At 38.7% G+C, this 21,843-nt stretch overlaps 1 protein-coding gene across 2 annotated transcripts in view; it reads right to left on the bottom strand.

Annotated features, from left to right (window-relative positions):
• Positions 1-21,184, bottom strand: part of LOC107867868 (trihelix transcription factor GT-1) — a 31,907-nt gene extending 10,723 nt beyond the window's left edge. The window contains exons 1-2 of one of the 2 annotated variants that reach the window (XM_016714327.2): positions 20,444-21,184; positions 19,364-19,402 (exon numbers count right to left, since the gene is read on the bottom strand). In XM_016714327.2, coding sequence (XP_016569813.1) covers positions 19,364-19,402; positions 20,444-20,990 — 586 coding nt within the window. In that variant the 5' untranslated portion in view covers positions 20,991-21,184. The remainder of the gene's footprint in view (positions 1-19,363; positions 19,403-20,443) is intronic. The other variant, XM_016714329.2, reaches the window with a different exon arrangement.
• Between the last annotated feature and the right edge of the window lie 659 nt (positions 21,185-21,843).

The raw sequence follows: 21,843 nt of genomic DNA, 5'->3' as shown, positions 1-21,843 counted from the left end.
TGCATTCTAATCGACATCGAAAGGTTTAATTAGGCTCTTTGCACATGGCTAAGAATCCGAAGGCAGTCTTCTTTGACTAGCTACTTTGTTCTAACTTGCATCTAAATCCACAGACTACAAATTGACCTAATGTAAGCTAAACCTTTGCGAGGGGAGTAATGGAGGATATATTAGATCATAATGGAAGAAAAAAATTCAATAATAGACGATGACAAGTGTTGTTGACTTTGATATATGGTTGCTCACACGATTTCATATGATACGTGTTTCAAGGAAACAAGGGATTATTCAAGGTGAAGTATGATTCAGTTTTTCAAGCATTATAGGAACAGGGATTATTCAAGGTGAAGTACGATGCAGTTTTTTAAGCATTATAGGAACAACTCCACGGAAACTTCTTGTATCTAAGATGATCATACGTGTCAAAAGGGAAACGAGTGATGCACATATGCAAAAGATTGGCACGTCACCTGGTGATCCACTTCAAAACATTCATGAAGTATGTTATTCTTTGCATGGTCGACCACCTAAAAATGCTCATGTTGCACAGACAAACACACTATAAGTAATCAACGAGTGTATTTATCTGAAGAAGAATATAATGAGTACCTTCAATATCAAGCAAGCAAACATCTCAACTAGTAATCTCGGTCGAGCAGTCTAACACCCTTAGATAGAGGCCCTACTCACTACAAACGAATACACCACAAGATTGAACTGCACTCATGCCTCTCCCGCATCAAGTTAACCGCCCCCCCACGTAGCGTTTCTATCAATCATGTACGTAGGTAGGACCCTCCATTCTGATTGGTATATCATGAAAAAAGAAAGTAATTTGCACCAGGCGCACTGCGCTTTCCCTCGCCCAAATGTTCGCCTTTCTAAGTCAAGTAATGGTGACCCACCGAAGACTGGAGCTTCATCACATGTTGACGAAGGCCCCTAAACTGAGGGTTCGATCAGTAGAAGGGACAACTTTGTCTCCCTGTAAGAAGAATAGCCTCGCTCTCTAGCCGACTGATCCCGTTGATCATATAACTGGGAGGGAACATGTCACATTAGAGGTGAATGATTAGAGGTGTCCTCTAATCACCACGACGAGGTTATTCCCTCTTTTAGTAGACTCAGCTATGAATATTCATTCAAAAATGAATGTCGGGCTTTTTCTTTCACGCTAACCCCATTTTCAACATGCTGAAACTTTCTGTTTTGTCGAGCCCCGAGCTTGTGGTCCTCCTTTGAGTATGGGTTCAATTGAATGAATCTGTCAAGTCAAGGAAAACATACGTAGCAGCAAGGATGGTGCATCACCTATTTATCGTTATCGCTCGGGATCCAAAACGAACACACCTGCTACCTACTGTACTGGACCTTCGACCAGGTATTCGACCTTTGTCGAATCAGAACCAACACCACTGCATTGCACTCTGAATTTTGGCACTTCAGATCATATCTGGAGATAAAATCACTTTTATCAAATATTCTTTATTCGCACTCTTTCCGTTGTTACTTAATCCAATAGGATCCAAACAAAAGCACAAGGAGTCGGACAAGCTAATCCCATATTCTTAGTCACTCTAAATTCTATTTTTTATGTCCCTAAATGTTGTTCTTTATGTCCTAGGTTGTCCTTTTAATCTTGCATCCGCCGGTCGTTTGTTCAAGCCCTAAATTGTGCCATATGATTTCTTGATGATTCTTTTATGATGCAGGACCAGCGTACGGGATAGACAATTGGTGTAGGATACGAAATATAAGGCTTCTACTACCTTACCTCTCTTAACTCCTTTATAGCATGTCTAGCTACAAATCATCCAATCTAAATTCACAAACGACTAAACATCCCAATTTGTTCAAGCTATAAAGGATAGTGCCTAATTTATCCAATTTGTCCACACTAGATTGTGAGTCTGGTCAACCTGGAAAACACACTCACACTACCTTTTGGCCACGTAGTGATGAGAGTGACGCAGAGTCTATTTTTCCCCAGTTCATTCAGATATTTAATGTTCTAGTAGAGTCAACTCACCTTAGGATTTTGTTATTTTGTTAGTTTCACTCATGATTATTCAAGATGTACTTAGATTTTCTTAATGGGAGATTGTTTTGAGTTGTTTTCTGTGTTTTAAGAGTTTCTATGCTAAAACACAAAACCAATTTGGTGTTTGTATTTCATAGTGATAATGTCTTAAAATATATGTCCTCCACACTTCAGCAATTTATGACTCACCATGGAATTATTCATCAAAAATCTCGTCTTTACATCCCTTATTAGAATGGCGCAGCAAAGAGGTAGAGTAGATATCTCATCAAGACTGCTCACACTCTTCTCATTTAATCCCATGTTTCGTGTGCTTTTGGGGCAATGTAATTCTCACATCTTTCTATTTAATTAATCGAATGCTCTCATCTTCTATTAGAATCAAATTCCTTATTTAATAATGCTTCCTTAGTCATCTCTATCTCTCCTCCCCTTGTGTCTTTAGGAGCACATATTTTGTTCATAACTTAACCAAGAGAAGCTAAGAAAGATAAATTAGCACCTCGTGCTCTCAAATGTGTGTTTCTTGGTTATTCTCGACTTAAAAAGGGGTACCATTGCTACTCACCTACTTTTTTATTGGTACCTTATGTCAGCTAATGTCACATTCTTTGAGTCTCGACCTTCTCATCTTTTGACCATGATCATCCAAAAACATATGAGGTCTTACCTATATTGACTTTTGAGGAATCTACAACAACAAAAAAAAAAAACCCAGTGTATTCCCACAAAGTGAGGTCTGGAGAGGGTAAAATGTACGCAGTCCATACCGCTACCTCCGAAGAAGTAGAGAGATTGTTTCTGATAGACCCCGACTTTTGAGGAATCTACGGTCACTTATTCATCTCCATCCACAATGCCACCACTCCTGACTTATCATTGTCGTCCACGTCCAGCATCAGGCTCAAGTGACTCATGTCATGCACCAGACCATGCACCTACTGCAAACTTGTCTCCTCCTAATCAACCAATTGCACTTCGAAAACGTATATGATCCACTCGTAATACTAACCCCCACGATACCATTTTAAGTTATCATCGTTTGTCATCATCCAATAACGTCTTTGTATCATCTTTGTCTTGTATTGCGGTTTGTTTAAAACCCAAACCAAATCGATTATAAGAACCAACATTTAGTTTGTTTTGGTTTACAACAACAACAACAAACCCAGTGTATTCCCACAAAGTGGGGTCTTGGGAGGGTAAGATGTACGTGGTTCATACTGCTACCTCCGAAGAATTAGAAAGGTTGTTTCCCATAGACAATATTTGATTTGGTTTTTGGTTTTATTAAAAAAATAGTAAAAATAATCAAATTGAACCGACTTTACATAAATTTAATAATTATTTGAATATATGATATTAATTTTTTCACAAATAATTATAAATATTTTATTCCTTTTTATCATTAAATTAATTTTAGTCTCCTTATTTTACATGTACTTCAACAATTTTAAATTTCATTTCTCAAAAAGTATGACCAAACCCAACACTCTAAGTCAAATTGTCAATATGAGATCGGTGTATTTCCAGTTTTAAATTGTTTTTGCTAGGAAATTTTTCTACTCTTCAGTGACTTGCTTCTTTGATTGTTGAAAAGGGCTAGACCATTCTATTTAAAGTTGTATATTGTTTTTGTGAATTTTAGACATGTTCGGTGAAGGAACCTCTACAATTATGCAACTTAAACATGCTAAAGCTTCGAAATAGTGTTGAAAACTACCCCCTCAGTTTCAAAAACAATGACCTGTTTTGACTTAGCACGGAGTTTAAGAAAATAAAACATTTTCTAATCTTATAGTCGTAAATTAAAGTTATGTCAAATGTATTAAAATGTCATTTAATCTTGTGGTCTTAAACATGCCACGTGGAAAGTTGGATTTGAAGTATTGCCAAAAAAAGGAAAGGGTCATTCTTTTTGAAATAGACTAAAAAAAATAGGTCATTCTTTTTTAAACGAAGGGAGTAACAGAAGATTCAGATGCATAGTCTGATTATAGAGAGAAATTTATTAATTCTTAATGTTCATTTAAAATATTTGTCTCATGTCTATCTTCGTCAAAAAAAATTGTTTCATGTCTATACTTTTTTACTATTATCAATTTATCATTAGCCAACTATAAATCGAATCGAACCAAATCAACAAGAACCTAACTAATGGTTTTTACTTTATTAGATTTGGCTTTAGAAATTTAAGAACTAACTGAATTGGTTTGGCCATAGTTTGATTCAAAAACCAATCCAAACCGAACTATGAACACCCCTACTAAGTCCACATGTGAAGTACTATCTCATCCAAGATGGTGACATGCTATGATTGACGAGATATCTGCTTTACATAAGCATGCAAGTTACACCTAGGAGCTTGTTTCTCTTCCTCCAGGTAAATCTATTGTTGGTTGCTGTTGGGTTTATGTAGTCAAAGTTTGCTCGAAGACCAAACTGATCAGCTTAAGGTTGCCTTAAAGGTTATACTCAGATGTGAGCTTGATACGTGACATTTTCTCCCATAGTTAAAATAGCATTTTGTCAGTCTTTATCTATCCATGGATATCAGTCATTGGCCTCTTTATGAGTTGGCCTATTAAGAATACTTTTCTCCTTTTAAGAATACTTTTCTCCTTGGTGATATTGAGGAGGAAGTTTATATGATGGAACAACAACCTGATTTGTTGCTCAAGGGAAGTCTAGCCTAGTGTGTCGATTGCCTGATCACTTTATGGTCTAAAACCGTCTCCTCGATCCTAGTTTGAAAGTTTAGCACAGTAATCAGGAGTTTGGCATGGCTCTTCTGCTCTAAATTGTGTACTTATTTGATGGTTTATGTTGACAATACCATTATTAACGGCAATGATCAAAATGGTATCAAAAACATCTCTTTCAGCATTTCCAAACTAGAGATATAGACAGACTAAAGTATTTTCTAGGTATTAAGGTTGCCTAATCCAGTTTGGGTATTGTGTGGTAGGAGGAGGTAATTTGGTGTCCGAATAAGCAACAGAGTATGGTTGATCGATTTAGTACAAAAGTAAAATATCAAGCGATGGTAGTAGCAACAGCTTGTGACCTACTTTGGATTAGACAGTTGCTTTAAAAACTAAAATTTGGAGAAATTCATCAAATGGAATTGTGTATGATAACCAAGTGACCCTCAATATCGCATCAAATCCAATATTTCATCTGAGGACTAAGAACATTGAGATTGACTGTCAGTTTGTTAGAGAAAAGATACTCTCCAAAGATATTATTACAAAATTTGTGAAGCTGAGTGATCAGTAGGCGGTTACAACGGCTAAAATGGCAACTTTCGAACGCTTATGAGGAGTTGGGGAATAAAGGCAGAGACAAGAAGTTCTACAGGCTAGCCAAGGTGAGAGAGAGAAAGGCCCGAGACCCAAACTGAGTGAAGTACATCAAAGACGGGGAAGGCAGAGCATTTGTCAAGGAGGCACTTATTAGACAGAGGTGACAAACATACTTTCATAAACTTATAAACTTTTAAATGAAGGGAGGAATAGGGACATTGTGCTAAGAAAGTTGAAGCATTCAGAGACAGTGTGATTCGAGTATTGCGGGTCCATAAAGGTTGACAAGCTTGCCTAGTGTCCGCTTGAGCGGCATCCGCATATTTGGGAAGGGCATAAAAACCCCACTTAGCCCGATTTTCACTATTCTTCTCCTATTCTCATGAGAGTAGCCAAGGAAGATCGAATTGTCCAATCGAGATTCCAATGGAGTTTTGGAAAAGCACAAACAACGTAGGCTTGGAGTGGCTAACTGGTTTGTCTAATGTCATTTTTAGGACAACAAAGTTGCTCGAAGAATGAAGGTGGAGTACAATGTTGAACAAGAACCATTAAAAATCTGCAGATACTATAGGGGTATCAAGATGTTGAGCCACACTATGAAAGAGTGGGAGAGGGAGTGGAGATGGGGTGAGAAGAGTGTGTCTATTTTCGAGAACTAGTTCGGATTCATGCCTGAGTGATATACCATAAAAGTTATCCACCTTGTACGGAAACTAGTAGAGTCGTATAAGGAGAGAAGAAAGATTTAAAGATGGTGTTGACTTAAAGAAGAATATGACAGTCCCAAAGAGGTCCTTTAAAGATGTCGGGAGGCTAAAGGCGAACTTGTGGCTTACACTAAGGTGAGTAAGGACATGGAAGATAAAGCCAAGACTAGGGTGAGGATGGTACGACAAACCACAATGGCTATTTTGCCTTGATAAACAATGTAGACGAGTTTTTCGTGCTAGGCATGTCAGGTAACTTTCAAGACTTCATTCATTATCAACCACCTTTCCATGTGTCAAGCATTACTCCCTAGTTATCCTCTCCTATTTTGGTAATAGTCTATATTTCTCTCCCCTAAACTCATCTTAACTTATGCCTTATCACTCCCATAATCACAGTCAGATTGTGGTTCCTTACTAGCCTACATCTCATACTATGATACATAACCCAATTCAAGTTCCAACTGATCCAAATCACTCTCTCTTATACACATCCCACACAATTCGATAAAATGCCTTATTCTACTTATCTTGCTTCACAATCCATTTCTGCAGAAGCTACTCCTACTTTTAACCCACATGTTTCTCCAAGACAAATATATACTTATTGTTACAACCCAACCTCTTTTTCAGCATACTTATGTGTAAATGAGTGATTCGAAGCTTCACATAGGTGTACATTATTTTTTGGACTTGTTGGCTACTCAAGATAGGCCCAAAGGGCTCAGGATGTTTCAACACCATTGAGCTGTATTTGAAATAGTAAATTTTCTAATATTGGTGCCTTTTTCAAGACTATGATGGCATTGATCGTGAATGCGAAGCACTAGGGAAGTGTATCCCTAACACGAGCTAGGGGGTCACAACTGCCAAGAGCAACTTGGTCGAACCCCAGTCAACTCTATTTTGGGACTGCGAGGCTAGGGGTCACGATCGTGTAGGCATATTGACAGAGCTTCGTGAACGCAAAAATAGGACCCATGACCGCAGACATATTGGCAGAGCTTCGTGAATGCAAAAACTGGACCCGCGACCGCATAGAAGGAATTGAAGCTTATAAAAGCTCAGTTTGATTAGGCTATGTCTAATCTAGTGAAAGCGATAAATGATTCCTATGACTAACCTTTGACATTTTTACTTATCAAATATCAACTAATCCTCCAACCCTTGTTTGTAACTTGTTATTGCTTCTAACAAGCGATTATGAACTGTTGATAAGGTCTTTTATTTACTCTTTTTGGTTATCTCGTAAAACAAATAGAAGTGTACACTCCTTTCCTCCAAAAGAATTTGTTAGTTAACTATTCGAAATCATAGATTTTAGAGAGAGAAACTCCTACTTTTATCTAGAATCTAGAAGGAAAGAGTTTATGTCCTTCACAGAGGCCTTAGATTGACCGGCGTTGGAGCTAGGTGGAAGATGTAAAAAGGTCCTCTTTGAGGAACGCTAGGAGTTTGTTGTTGTTAGATATTAGATAGACTATCATAATACTGTAACCTGTTCCACATCGGGCAAGTGTAAATATCCTCTTTGTAGAGTCTGTATGTAAATAGACAGAAGCATGAAACATTGATGTCACGCATTCCCATAAAACTTTTTCTCCCATGCTCTATTTTTCACGGTGGCTATGGTAGATCTTTCATTCTACCACTCCAAATTCACTATAAGACATGATATGATGCTAGAAATTTTAGTGGAATATGAAAAAGATTGGCCATGGATAATGATATGGAAGACTAAAGTCGGCCTGCCCCCAGGGCGTGTGACGTGTTATCTCTGGATAGGCTGCAGAAGAAAGGATTTATTATTTGTACCAAGTACTTTTTATGTGAGAATGCTAGGGAAGTAAGTGGATTACTAGCTACTTTACTGTAGCTTTTCCTGCTTTTCCTGGCAGATTTGATCTATATTTTTTTATGCATTTTTGGAGTTCACAAGGCAATGCTATCAAAATTCAGATAGCTACTCTATATTTAGCAAAGACAGAGAATCGACAGGAGACAAAAGAAGCTTTGGAGGACAGTCACCTTATGCATAGCATGGATTATATGGATAGAAAAGATCAAAAGATGCTTTGATGGGACGAAGGAATATGCAGTTGTTATAAAATTTAAATGTATGCAGAATTTGTTGTTTTGGAATAGTGAGTCTTTTACGGATGTCCCAGTGCGTAGGTGTGAGAGGTTGGCTAGGGATGGTTTCAAGCGAGGTAGAGGTAGACCAAAGAAATATTGGAGGGAGGAGATTAGACATGACATGGAGCAGCTCCAGACCCTAGATAGGAAGTTGTGGAGGAGGCGGATTAGGGTAGAAGGTTAATATGAGTTTAGGATTTGATATCTTGTGTTGTGTACTTGGTGTATCTTGTATATGGTATTAACGGATATGTTGATTTCTATTCTATCTTGTCCTTTTATTATTCCTTGTCTAGATTGTTTTATTTTGAGTCGAGGGGTCTATCGGAAACAGCCTCTCTATCTCACATCTGAGGTAGTGGTATGGACTGCATACACTTACCCTCCCTAGATCCCCACTTGGTGGGAATATACCGGGTATGTCGTTGTTGTTGTTGGAATAGTGAGTCTTTTGCTACTGATTTTTGGATTTTCTGGAATAGCTAGAGTTTTTTGTCCGTGTAATTTGGACAAGTCCAGTTTGTGTAACTCAGGGTGTGTTTACCACAGGGTGTGTTTATCTCAGGATAGGTTGCGGACGGAAGGATTTATTCATTGTAGCAAGTGCTTTTTATGTGAGAATCCTAGGGAAATAGTGGATCACTAGCTACTTCTCTGTAGCTTTCATGGCAGATTTGATCTATATTTTATGCATTTTTGGAGTTCACTGGGTAATGCCATTGAACTTCAGATAGCTACTCCATATTTGGCAAACACGGAGAATTGACAGGAGACAAAAGAAGCTATGGAGGATAGTCACCTTATGCATAGCATAATAGACTGTGGCTAGAAACGATCAAAAGATGGATTGGAAGAAGGAATATGCAGCTGTTACAAAATTTAAACATATCCAGACTTTGTTGTTTTGGAATAGTGAATCTTTTGCTACTGACTTTTGGATTTTCTGGACTTGCTAGTCTTTTGTCGTGTAATATGGACAAGTCCAGTTTATTTAACCTTTACAGACTTTATACCATTATCCAGGAAACAATTTATATTTCCTCTATCTCCATTTTTTCTAAAATTTGTGTTAAGAGTGAGTGAATGTCCCACATTGATTGGGGGAATGGAGTGGCATTCTGCTTGTATGGACTTGGGCAATTCTCCCCTTATGAGCTAACTTTTGGGATTGAGTTACGTCGAAGATACTTTTTTTTTTTAAATGAAGTTAGTTGTTGTATTGAAAAGCGTCAAGAAGATGCATAAAGCTTTACAAAGAAAGGTTAAAACTCCTTACACAACAAAAGAAACTAATAGAAGCTGGGAGTTTAAAACCATGAGCAGAAACTCAAGGTTACTAAGCCATTGAAAGGGAGCTAATAAAATCTAAAAGGGAGACAGCATCATTAACAGGGGATAATTTGCTCTAAATAAAAAGGTTAACTAAGCACTTAGATATTAGAGCACGTTAAGGTCCCATCAAAGCATCTGTTGCTCCTCCCTGTCCATAGACACCAAAAAATACATCTGGGATCATTTGCAAGATCTTCTTGATGGCGCTATTTACCTTCCATAAGGTCCAACTTTGACCTGCTCCTTTTAAGCTGTTCGTGGTTGTCCAACTAATTCCAAATATTGCTGTAAACATGTACCATAAGTCTCTGGCAACAGGGCAATGCAAAAAAAGGTAATTAACTGACTCTAAGTTTTTTTGGCACATATAACATCTGTTCACCAACCGCATCTTCTTCTTATTTAGATTATCCTGAGTTAGTAAGGCATCTTTGAGGGCTGTCCAAGTAAAACACTTAAGACTTTGATGGGTAGTTTTGTCTTCAATATCAATTTCCAAGGCCAAGGATCTGTCAAAATATTGACAGCATTCATACTATTATAACCTGCCTTCACTGAAAACACGCCTTCGCTTGAATCTCCCCATTTCAGGCTGTCTGATGTTAAAGAATTCACTAGAAAACCTTCTAAAGATTTATACAGATCAATCAGTTCTTCCAGTTCCCAATCCCAGAAGTTTCTTCTAAAGCAAATATCCAGATGTTTTCATCCCTGTTGCTTGCAATTGTGGAGTCTGGTTCCACTGCTATTAGGAAGAGTCTGGGATGGGAGTCTTTTAGAGGAGTATTAGACAACCATTTATCTTTCCAAAACTTAACTGAGGTGCCATTCCCAATCCTAAAGGACACTTCTTGAAAGAAATCATCCTTCAGATAATTGATGGGCTTCACAGGACCAACACCATGAGGGGCTCTATTCTTCTTGGTGCACCAGTTGTCAAGATTCCCATTTTGCATTAACCACTTCTTTCCATACCAGTTGTCAAGATTCCCATTTTGCATTAACCACTTTCTTTCCATAGACTTGGTTGTCACCTAGCCATACCTCCACCACCATTTCATCAGTAGACTCTTGTTGTGTTTGCTTAGATCTCTTATTCCCAGCCCACCTTGATCCATTGGCAAGATAACCTTATCCTATTGACAAGGTGAAACTTGTGACCTTCATTGTTGCCAAAGAAAGTTCCTTCTTAGTTTATCCAGCTTACTTTGCACCTCACAAGGCACTGGAATTAGGGACATCATATACGTTGGGATAATATCCAGGACACTATTGATTAGTGGTAGCCTTCCTTCCATGGAAAGATATTGTATGTTCCAATTTGCCAAATTTTTTTCCACCTTCTCTGTCACCCCATTCCATACTTCAGTAGCTTTGAGTTTTTTCCTCCAATGGAAGGCCAAGATACATGGACGGAAAAGAACCTGTGTCACATGCCATGACCTCTGCCAGTTCTGCCAAATTTTGCACTTCATTCACAGGTAGATCTTGCTTTTTCTCATCTTGGTGTGAAGCCCAGAGATGATTTCAAAGAGCATTAGGGTCAAATTTAGGAACTGCACGTGTAATTTCTCAGCTCCGCATAATTTTAGGGTGACAACTGCATAGAGCAAACGTGAGATTGTAATGGAATGAGATGACTACATTCCACTTTGAACCCTTCAATCTAGTGGCTTGATTTAGCTATGTCCAACATGTTGCTCAAACATTCCATAGCTAAGATGAATCAGAAAGGAGAAAGAGGATCTCCTTGTCTTATTCCTTTTTGAGGTGAGAAGAAGCCCACAGGAGCCCTATTCACCAGGACAGAATATTTGACAGTAGTTAGACTGAACTTTATCCATCTCATCGACCTATATCCAAACCCCATTTGTTTAGAAGGACAAATTAACTTTGTCAGAGGCTTCCTCCACATCCAATTGGCACGTAATCCCTGGTATTCCACTTTAAAGTCTACCGTCAAGCATCTCCTTGGCAATCAAAGAAGCATCTGTTATCTGTCTGTTCTTCAAGAAAGCATTTTGTTCACCTGACTTCAACCTCTCAGCTAACGTATTGGCCAAAATTTTGTAGCCACTCCCAATGAGACTTATAGATCTGAAGTCTCTAAGGTTTTGAGCCGTTTTCTTCTTAGGGATCAGTCTTATGAATGTTGTGTTGTTGGATTTGACCATGTGACACATCTAACGGAAGTAATTGAAAGCAGCCATAATGTCTTCTTTGATAAAGACCCAAGCACTTCACTAGAAAGCAATTGTGAAACCATCCGGGCCTGGGCTTTTGTCCGGTGCACATGAAAAGATGTTGTCCTGACCTCTTCCTCTTCAAAATTTCTTTCAAGCCAAATTCTTTCAGATTGTGAAATACTGGATGCCAAGATCCATTCTTTACATGATATTAGAGCCAGATTCATCCCCATTTGAGCTCCTGGTCCATGCTTCAGTTGGGCCCTGGGCGTGAATGTGGGGGTGGGGGTGTTAGAGCAATGCTCAAGGAAGCGTAATGCGGAAAACAGCGACAAGGCTCTGCATCATGCATTACGTGATGCGTGAAACAATGCGACCGAATCATTGAAGTGAAACGCAATTTAAAAAAAAAAGATCTAGTAGAGCATCTAAACTAATCACAACTGAAAGACCACATCAACTATATAATCAACAATAAAGACTATATTTATAATCAAAAGTTTAAATGAAACACCAAAATCACAGGTTTGATCACTGAAACACCTGTTGCGACACAAATAACGTAGTTCAACAAAATAGCAAAACAAACCAGAAAAAAAGAAGAAAAACAAATCTAAATTAATAATGTTTCAATCTAAAGCTCTTCTAGTTCATCAAGATTGTCCAACTCTTATATTCTTCATTATCATCATAATGCTCATCATCTTCAACTTCCTCATCTTGCTCATCTCCTCTTGAAGCAGCAACTTCCTTTCCCGTGTTATGTGAGCTTTGAAGTACTCCCCTTTAAACCATAACGGCGCTTATCAATTCCACTTGCCTCGGCAACAACACCCCAAGAGAAATCAGTATCTCCATCAAAAATTGATTCATCTTCAGCATTCTAAATTCCAATTAGTCATTCATTGGCATCATCAATATTGTCTAAGCAAACTAGATCAAATCCATTGTGAGAGTTGTAACGAAGCCTCAATGTTCTGTTGCATTTTATGAACATCAAGTCACTGAGGTGTTTTAGAGTTAGTTTATTCCTTTTTCTTGGTATGGATCTGCAAATAAATATTGACAAGTATCAAGTCAAGACAAAGTCACGACATTTGAGATATAATAAACTTATCTCAATATACTAAAGCTTTTCTTTAACTCTTACGTGTTCGAACACGCTCCAGTTTCTTTCACACCCAGATGAGCTACAAGTTAGACCCAAAATTCTAATGGCAAACTTTTGTAACTCTGGAGTTTCTAAACCATAAAGCCTCCCTTATTCAACTATTAAAGTAAGTAATTAATCAAAATTAGCAACTATAAAGAAATAACGGAAAGTGATAATTTAACGGAAACATAGAAAGAATCATTCACCTGGTGACTTCTTGTTTCTTTGTCTTATGGAGTTGGTATTCTAAAAAGTCCCTCCGCACTTTGGTAAGTACTAATATGATCGGTTATTTTATCTGGTATTTATTCATCAACTACCATCTTTGCAATGAACTTATAGAATCAAGCCATCAAACTCTTTATAATAGAGTGATGGGTTCAAGATACTACCAATTGCATGCAACGGTTTATGGAGTTAATCAATCCACGTTTTATCGATGATCTCAAAGACCTTTGCATAATTATGCTCCTCCGTAAGAAAATTTTTAATAGCCTCCTTAGTCTTACTCATCGCTTCATAAATGTAACCCATTGATGGTTTTGCCTCACCATCTACCAAACAAAGAACTGTAACCAAAGGACCACATACTTTAAGAGCATAAACAACATTGTTCCAAAAGTGGAAAGAAAGCATTATCCATGCAGCTTCTTTAGCAAATTTATAGTTATTCCATTCTTTTGAAATAAACATGGTTCTCAAATTTTTATTTTGTTTCAACATCCACTGCAAGGTCAAGAAAGCAGTAGCAAATCTAGTCTTGCCAGGTTTTCACCAAGTTTCTTTGATTAGTGAATCTTCTCATTCATATTCAACAACAAAAGGCCTTTGAACAATGTCAAAATGCACCTTAACTGTCTTAGTGAAAACACCTTGAAAGGGTCTTTCCTTCAAAATATCCTCAAATATGAAATTTACACAATGGGCTGCACATGGAGTCCAATCTATGTGCAGGAACACTCCCATCATCATAGCACCTACCTTAACATTTTCAACTGCATTATCACTAACCACTTGAACAATATTTGTGGTCCAATCTTCTCTATGGTGCTCTTAAACAAAGAGAATATTTTGATGGATTCAGTAGACGAGTCACTCGCATCAATGGACTCAAGAAATAAGCTTCCTTTTGAAGAATTCACCAACACTAATCATTTATTTTTTGTTCTTATTGTCCACTTATCCATCATAGTGAAATATCTGAACTTGTTCTATTCTACCCGATGATCCTCACAATTTTTCGTCTCTTTCACTTCTTTATTTAGATAAGTGACACTAACCTCATGAAAAGTGGGTGGCTTCATCCCCAGGCCACATTGGCCTACAGCCTCAATGAAGTCTCTAAAAGTGTCGTAATTAACACAATTGAAGGGCAACCCTACATCATACAACCACCACGAAAAGGCCGCAACTGCACGATCCCTCAATATTCCCTTGGACACGGTCTGCAAATTCTTACCACTTTTCCCTGCATCATTATATCATTCCTTTCGTATCGATTGATCCATAAATTGAAGAGACTAATGCATTTTGTGATTGTTTTTGTGATTTTGAAGCAAGTGACAAATCAGCAGCTTCTCTTTCTTCCATTTCATCATCATCAAGATAGTAACTCGTGTTGAGATAACATTTGACGTTTTAGGTCCTTTTTCCCCTCAACATACTTTTATTTCTTTTATCAAAGCATTTAGACACTATTTTATTGCTGCACATCACTAAAATTACCAACAAGATGTTCTTTATGGCGAAAAATTCCGCCATTAAACGTCAAACCACAAAATATACATGTAACTTTGTTCCTATCGGTCTCACTAGCCTTTTTATCATATTTTCAAGCTGGATCAGACATTTAAAATCCTTGTAAAGAAAGCATAAGAAACAAATCAAACAAAATTGCAACAAAAAGAGAAAAATAGAGCGGCAGAAAACAAAGGAAAACAAAGAAAAAGAAAAAGAAAACTGAGGGGGGGAAAACACAATAGCAGTAAGGGAAAAAATAGAGCAGAAGTTAAGAAGAAGGAAGACGCGCAAAAGTGGAAAAAAAGGTAAGAAACAGTGAAGTCGCAACAAAACATAGAAGGAAGAAGGAAGAAAAATTCCCTTAAAATAGCAGTGAAGTAGCAACAACAGTGGAGAAGAAGAGAAGAAATCACAACAACAGTGGAAAAAAAGATAAGAAGTCGCAGCAACAGTGGAGAAGAAGAGAAGAAGTCAAAGCAATCGTGGAGAAGAAAAGAAGAAAATGCAGCAATAGTGGAGAAGAAGTCGTGATAGCTAACCCTAAAGAATTGCACAAGTGAAGTCATTAGTGAAGTCGCGACTCGTTTTTACCCTTTAAAATTGGCCCCTCTTTTCTTAATTTAAAAATGGCCCTAGAAATAAAATCAACACGATGCGAGCACATCGGCACGCATCACATCACATCACACATTAAAGGGTTATGCGCTCACTTTCTGCAGATGGCCTCGCCTCCATTATTCACAGCGAGTCCCCTTCGCATCACATCAGTGCATAATGCAATGATGTGCTCACATCTGAGAAAATTGTGTTAGAGTGGGTGAATGCCTCGTATTGGTTAGGAAATGGAGTGGCAATCTACGAATATGGTCTTGGGCACTCCTTCCCTCATAAGCTAGCTTTTGGGTTGAGTTGGGCCCAGGTGTTATATCTTGACCTATGTTGCGCGGACTCATTGGTTTTGCCGCCAAACCCATCCCGACACGACTCTAGCAGGCGCGGGGTGCGTTTCCAATTAGGTCAAACGAATCCGAAAATGTTGAACCAACATCAAGAACAAAGTTGGTTGTCATCAACGGAAGGGAGAAAGACTGGCGACTGTAATTGTTATCATCGACGAAAGGGAGAAAATCGGCGACTGTTATCATCGTCGGAAGGGAGAAAACTAGGAGACTGTTGTCATTATCGGAAGTGAGAAATCCGACGACTGTTGTCATCGTCGGAACAGAGAAATCCAGCGATTGTAATTGTTGTCGTCGGAATTTGAATCATTGGGAAGAAAGAGAAAGACATGGTTGGGAACTGGGAAGAATGACTCGACATATCTGCTCAGCGGTTTTTAATAATTATATTTTTAAAAAATATAGAAAGAATTTTTAAATTAATATAGTAAAAACATATGTGCCTGCTGGTTTCCCAAAAGTACAAGTATATACTAAATACTACTCTAATTGGATGAGGGAGCTGTGTTTTTGGATTTTGCGAGGGCGTTTGGGTTGGTGGTAGTGAATTCTAGCTTTCCGAAGAAGGAAGAGCACTTAGTTACTTTCGGTAGTAGGATAGCCAAGACTCAGATTGACTTTTTGTTGCTTAGAAAGGGGGATAGAGCTTTGTGTAAGGATTGTAAGGTAATTCCGAGTGAGAATCTTGAGACTCAGCATAAACTCCTGGTGATGAATTAGTTATCAAGAAAGGTAAGCTACGTCGGGGTAGGAAGGATAGACCTAGTGTTAGGTGGGGTAGTCTGACTCCGGTTAGTGCTTTGGAGATAGGGGCTAAGTTGGAGGGGATGGGGGTGTGGGAGAGCAAAGAGGACGTGGATAGTATGTAGGATAGGGCCGCTGGTTGCATCAGGGAGTCGGCTAGAGAGGTGTTGGGTGTTTTGAGGGGCTGGTTTGGCCGGTATCGGGGGGATTGGTGGTGGAATGAAGATGTTACAAAAAAGGTGGAGACGAAGAAGGCGGTTTACGCTAAGTTGGTGGAGAGTAAGGATGAAGAAAAGAAGCGGGTGAGCAGGGAGGAGTACAAGGTAGCTAAAAAAGGAGGCTAAGTTTTTTGTTACGGCTGCTAAGACAGCAGCTTTTGAGAGTTTGTATAAAGGGTTAAAGGAGAAAGGCGGGGAGAAGAGGTTGTTTAGGCTTGCCAAGGTTAGGGAGCGGAAGGGTCATGATCTGTATCAGGTGAAGTGCATTAAGGGGAAGGATGGCAGAGTTTTGGTTGAAGACGCCCTCATTAAGAAAAGATGACACTCGTATTTTCATAGGCTCTTGAATGATGAGGGGGGCAGAGGAGTTGTGTTAGGAGAGTTCGAGTATTTCGGGGAGTGTCGCAATTTTGGCTTTTGTCAACGATTTAGGGTAGAGGAGGTCAGTGAGGCTATTCGCAAGATGCGAAGGGGCAAGGCGACGGGGCTCGACAAGATTCTGGTGGATTTTTGGAAGTTCTCTGGCGGGTCAGGGTTGAGGTGGCTGACCAACTTGTTTAACAATATTTTCAAGTCAGCAAAGATGCCCGAGGCGTGGAGATGGACCACGATGATTCCTCGATATAAGAACAAGGGTGACATTCAGAGTTGCAACAACTACCGGGGTATTAAGTTGTTGAGTCACACGATGAAGATTTTGGAGAAGGTGGTGGAGCGAAGGTTGAGGAAGATTGTGTCGATTTCGGAGAACCAATTTGGTTTTATGCCTGGTCGCTCCACGACTGAGGCAATTCACCTTTTGCAGAGACTGGTAGAGCAATATAGAGAGGGGAAGAGGGATCTTCACATGGTGTTTATAGACCTGGAAAAGGCGTATGACAAGGTCCCTAGGGAGGTTCTTTGGAGATGCCTGGAGGCAAGGAGGGTTCCGGTGGCGTACATCAGAGCGATTAAGGACATGTATGAGGGGGCGAAGACTAAGGTAAGGACAGTGGGAGGAGATTCTGAGCATTTCCCAGTCTTGCCAGGGTTGCACCAGGGATCAACTCTTAGTCCGTTTTTATTCGCTTTGGTGATGGATGTGCTGACACGGAATATACAAGGCGAGGTGCCTTGGTGTATGCTTTTCGCGAATGATATAGTTTTGATTGATGAATCGCGACAAGGGGTTAATGATAAGCTAGAGATTTGGAGAGAAACCCTGGAGTCTAAAGGTTTCCGGTTGAGTAGGACCAAGACGGAGTACTTGGAGTGCAAGTTTAATGACTCGAGACATCAGGAGGAGGTGGTAGTAAAGTTGGATTCTCAGGCGGTTTGCAAGAAGGATAGTTTTAAGTATTTTAGGTCTATGATTCAAGGGAATGGAGAGACAGATGAAGATGTCTCTCACCGTATTGGGGCAGGTTAGATGAAATGGAGGCTCGCTTCGGGAATTTTATGCGATAAGAAGGTGCCCCCCAAGCTTAAAGGCAAATTCTATAGATTAGCAGTCCGACCTGCTATGTTGTATGGAGCGGAGTGTTGGCCGATTAAGAATTCTCATATCGAAAAGTTGAAGGTGGCGGAAATGAGAATGTTGCGTTGGATGCGCGGATTCACAAGGGCGGACAAGGTTAGGAATGAAATTATTCGGGAGAAGGTAGGAGTGGTTTCAGCAGAGGATAAAATGCGGGAAGTGATGTTCAGATGGTTTGGTCATGTGATGAGGAGGGGCACGGATGCCCCAGTTCGTAGGTGTGAGAGGTTAGTCTTGGAAGGTTTCAAGCGGGGTAGGGGTAGACCGAAGAAATACTGAAGAGAAGTGATTAGACGTGACATGGAGCAGTTACAGTTGACTGAGGACATGACCCTGGATAGGAAGATATGGAGGAAAAATATTAGGATAGAAGGCTAAGGGTGTGGTTGAGTTGTAGTCAGTAGGTAGGGGAATTGTGGCGTCCTTTGTTTGGCAATGTACTTTTTTGTGGATGTCGTATCTATGTTATTTTATCATGTTCTATGCTTTTGATGTTTTTGTATACTGCCTTTTATCTTGAGCCGGGGGTCTATCGGAAACAGCCTCTCTACCTCGTTAGAGGTAGTGGTATGGACTGCGAATACTCTACCCTCCCCAGACCCCACTATGTGGGAATATACTGGGTTTGTTGTTGTTGTACTCCTAATTGAAAAAGTACCTACAAGTTATCTTAAAAGTTAAACGTGAATTTTTAGAATATCTTTATAACTCTATATTTATAATATTGATTTTTTAAGACAAATCCCCGCACCAGTATCCATACTCAGATTCCCACCCCTAATTTTAAAATTTAAATTTTGAAGAATCCGACTCTAGGAACCGCACCCGTCTCGGATACCCGCACTCGAATCCATGCAACTTAGATCTTGACAATTTACAGTACCCTTTACCTTGAACAACTAATCCCTCCTATTCTCACATCTTGCTAAGCCACTATGGAAAGTGCATCCAGGTTGTGGTTTTGGATATAGAAATCCTCCCCCCACCCCCACCCCCCACCACACACACACAAAAAAAAAAGCATTTAATATTGTATCCAACCAAAGAGAGCTTATCCATTTTTGTTTGGGTAGCCTGTTGCATGTAGCTCCCGCACTAGGGGTTCGGGAAAGGGCCGAACCACAAGGGTCCAACCACATTAAATATAATTAACTGATAGCTCTATCAAATTGAGTTATAATGAAGAAAACAGTAGCACAAGATGAACACAATCCAAAACACAATGCAGATATATGTCAAAAAATGTAATGATAAGTGAGCAGGCATGTCCGTTAAAACTAAAAACTCTAGGATATGCTGCAGTTATGATGTCATGAAACATACCTTCGACAGGTCCAAATGTGATACTTGTATCATCAAGACCTGCATAGTAGTATAACATCCAAGACATTACTTTACCATGTACCACTAAAGGTAATATAGGGATAAACCACTGTTAACAATGCACGGCACAAAAGTCCAGCCAGGAGAAAAAAATAAGGAAGTTGAGGGGAACAATAAGATCGTCAGTAGGAAATCAAAAATCCAAGATCCTGAATACGGATGAATCAAGAACAATAGCAGCACCTATGATATTGCAGTATGCGCAAATTAAAAAATTAGAGCATGATGCACACTGAACTGGAGAAAATTTTCAGATGTCAAACTACTAACTTCAAAATGGTTCTAAGTAACAAACCATTATCCTTTCGCCAAAAGAGAAGAAAAGCATGTCCCCAATTTCCAAAGCAGTAGCGACTAACGACCACAGAGAACTCCAACTACTCATCTTTTTGGTCCGCACAGTTTTCTGACTACAAGCTTTTTTACAATTGATATCAAAATAACTCGACCCTCAAAATGACGCAAAGGCTGAAAGATCCAAAATTTGTCATCTTCGACATATAACCAAAACGAAATGTGGACCATACCAACAAATCGTCAAACCAAATTAAATACACTTTCTAAATAAATCATAGTAGTAGTTTCTAAGCAGCTACGGCGGCACTGAAGTGACTTCTTGCAAGAAGTCCAACCCAGTTGTGTTTTCCTTCAATAAAGGAAAGGAAAGATTTTGACTTGCAATGCTCCTTTTTGACCTCCAATGTAATTTGGGTTTAAGAACAGCTGGTGCAGTGGCATTTTGGTCTTCAGCGGTCATTTTTGGACCTCTAACACTATTTCCAGATGAAAAAACAGTTCAAGTTGAAGAACAGCTTTGGGACTTATAACCATTTTATATCTTGAAAATACTTTTTGAAACAAACACAGTAGTGAAAAAATAAAAAGTATCCCTTTTTGGTAAAAGTAGTATCAAACAAAGGCACCTACAGCATATGAATCACATTCCAATACATTTAAAGGGAAAAATAGGATGCAAAAATCGTACTGAAAATTTCAAAAGTATCGAAAATGGAGGCATACCCTTTTCCGCGAAGTGCATAAAAGAATCAACCTTGGGAGCTGGAGGACTCTTATAACCACCGCCACTATTAATCCTCTCTCTCAAAATCTCCTCAATTTCTTTATAATAGGACATCTTAGCAGAACCATTTCTATCTTGATTTTGTTTAGCTTTCTTGAATTCCTTCAACAAATTTCTCCACTTATCAGTACACATAGTAGGTGACCTATCAAACCCTTTTTCTCTCATCTTCATAGAAATCTGGTCCCACAAATGCTTATTGGACTTTGAAGTATTGAAAAGTGAGTCGATTTCTCGGCGAAGACCAATAAGTACTCGAGTTTCTTCTTGTACCCATGTCTCTGCTCGTTTCTTAGGGGTTTTCAGATCAGAACAAGGGTTTGCACAATTCTCCTCCCCGCCACTGCTAGTCGTATCTCCGATTTGATGGCCAGGTGGAAGTTGGGTATTGCCAGTGACGACGTCAACGATCATTTTGTGGCTTTCTGGATCTTCTACTTCTTCCTTGTAAAAGTCGATAGCTTGAGGTTTATCGGACACGTACATGGTGCCTTGGAGATAGAGTGGCGAAATAGGACAAATCTTTGTGCACTCACTCTACATATCTATATCTAAATTGATAGATTAGTTCTTCCCCTTAATTTTCAGCGCTCTTCCCAGGTCATGGACTTTTTCCCGAGAAAATGATTAACAAAAAGGGTCTAAATCATTTTCCTGTTTCCGACTTTGTTTTAAAACTCAAATTACTCTCAACTTTGAACAATAATTATACTTCCCTTTTTCTTAATTAACTTTTTAAAATTTTTATTTTACCTTTTATCATTAATTTTTTTTATTTTTCTTTTAACTTCTTTAAAATCATCATATTTTCATTATTTTTTTAAAATCATATAACAAAATTTTCATAAAAATATAAACATTATCTTATAGGAAAAAAAGTAAAAAATACTAATTAAATATATAAGTTAATAATGATCTTATGAAGTAAATTAGCATGATAAGAAAATTAGTTTTATTAATAATAACCAAAACTATAATATTTATTTTACAAGTAAAAATAATAAGTAATACTAATTTTATAAACATATGTCAATGCAAAAAAATACAAACAATAAATGAAAGCGATAAGCCTCTAGTACCACCCCGAACTACGATCAAAACTGTTACGACACACTCCAACTTCACAGGAGTTCTACTATCTCCTGAACTCAAATTTAACGTATTACACTCCAACTTCACAGGAGTTCTACTATCTCCTGAACTCAAATTTAACGTATTTGTGTCATTTTTTGTGCTAATGTGACACATTTATTACATAAAGTGGAGTCCACATCAAAGGTGTCACGCCATCTAAAATGATTGACAAAAGGTATTACGTTAGCTAAAAAAATTAACAAAA

Source organism: Capsicum annuum, chromosome 4 (assembly GCF_002878395.1).
Source record: "Capsicum annuum cultivar UCD-10X-F1 chromosome 4, UCD10Xv1.1, whole genome shotgun sequence".
Lineage (NCBI taxonomy): Eukaryota > Viridiplantae > Streptophyta > Magnoliopsida > Solanales > Solanaceae > Capsicum > Capsicum annuum.
Note: the sequence above shows the minus strand (reverse complement) of the source record. Positions and strands in the feature narration are given on the sequence as shown.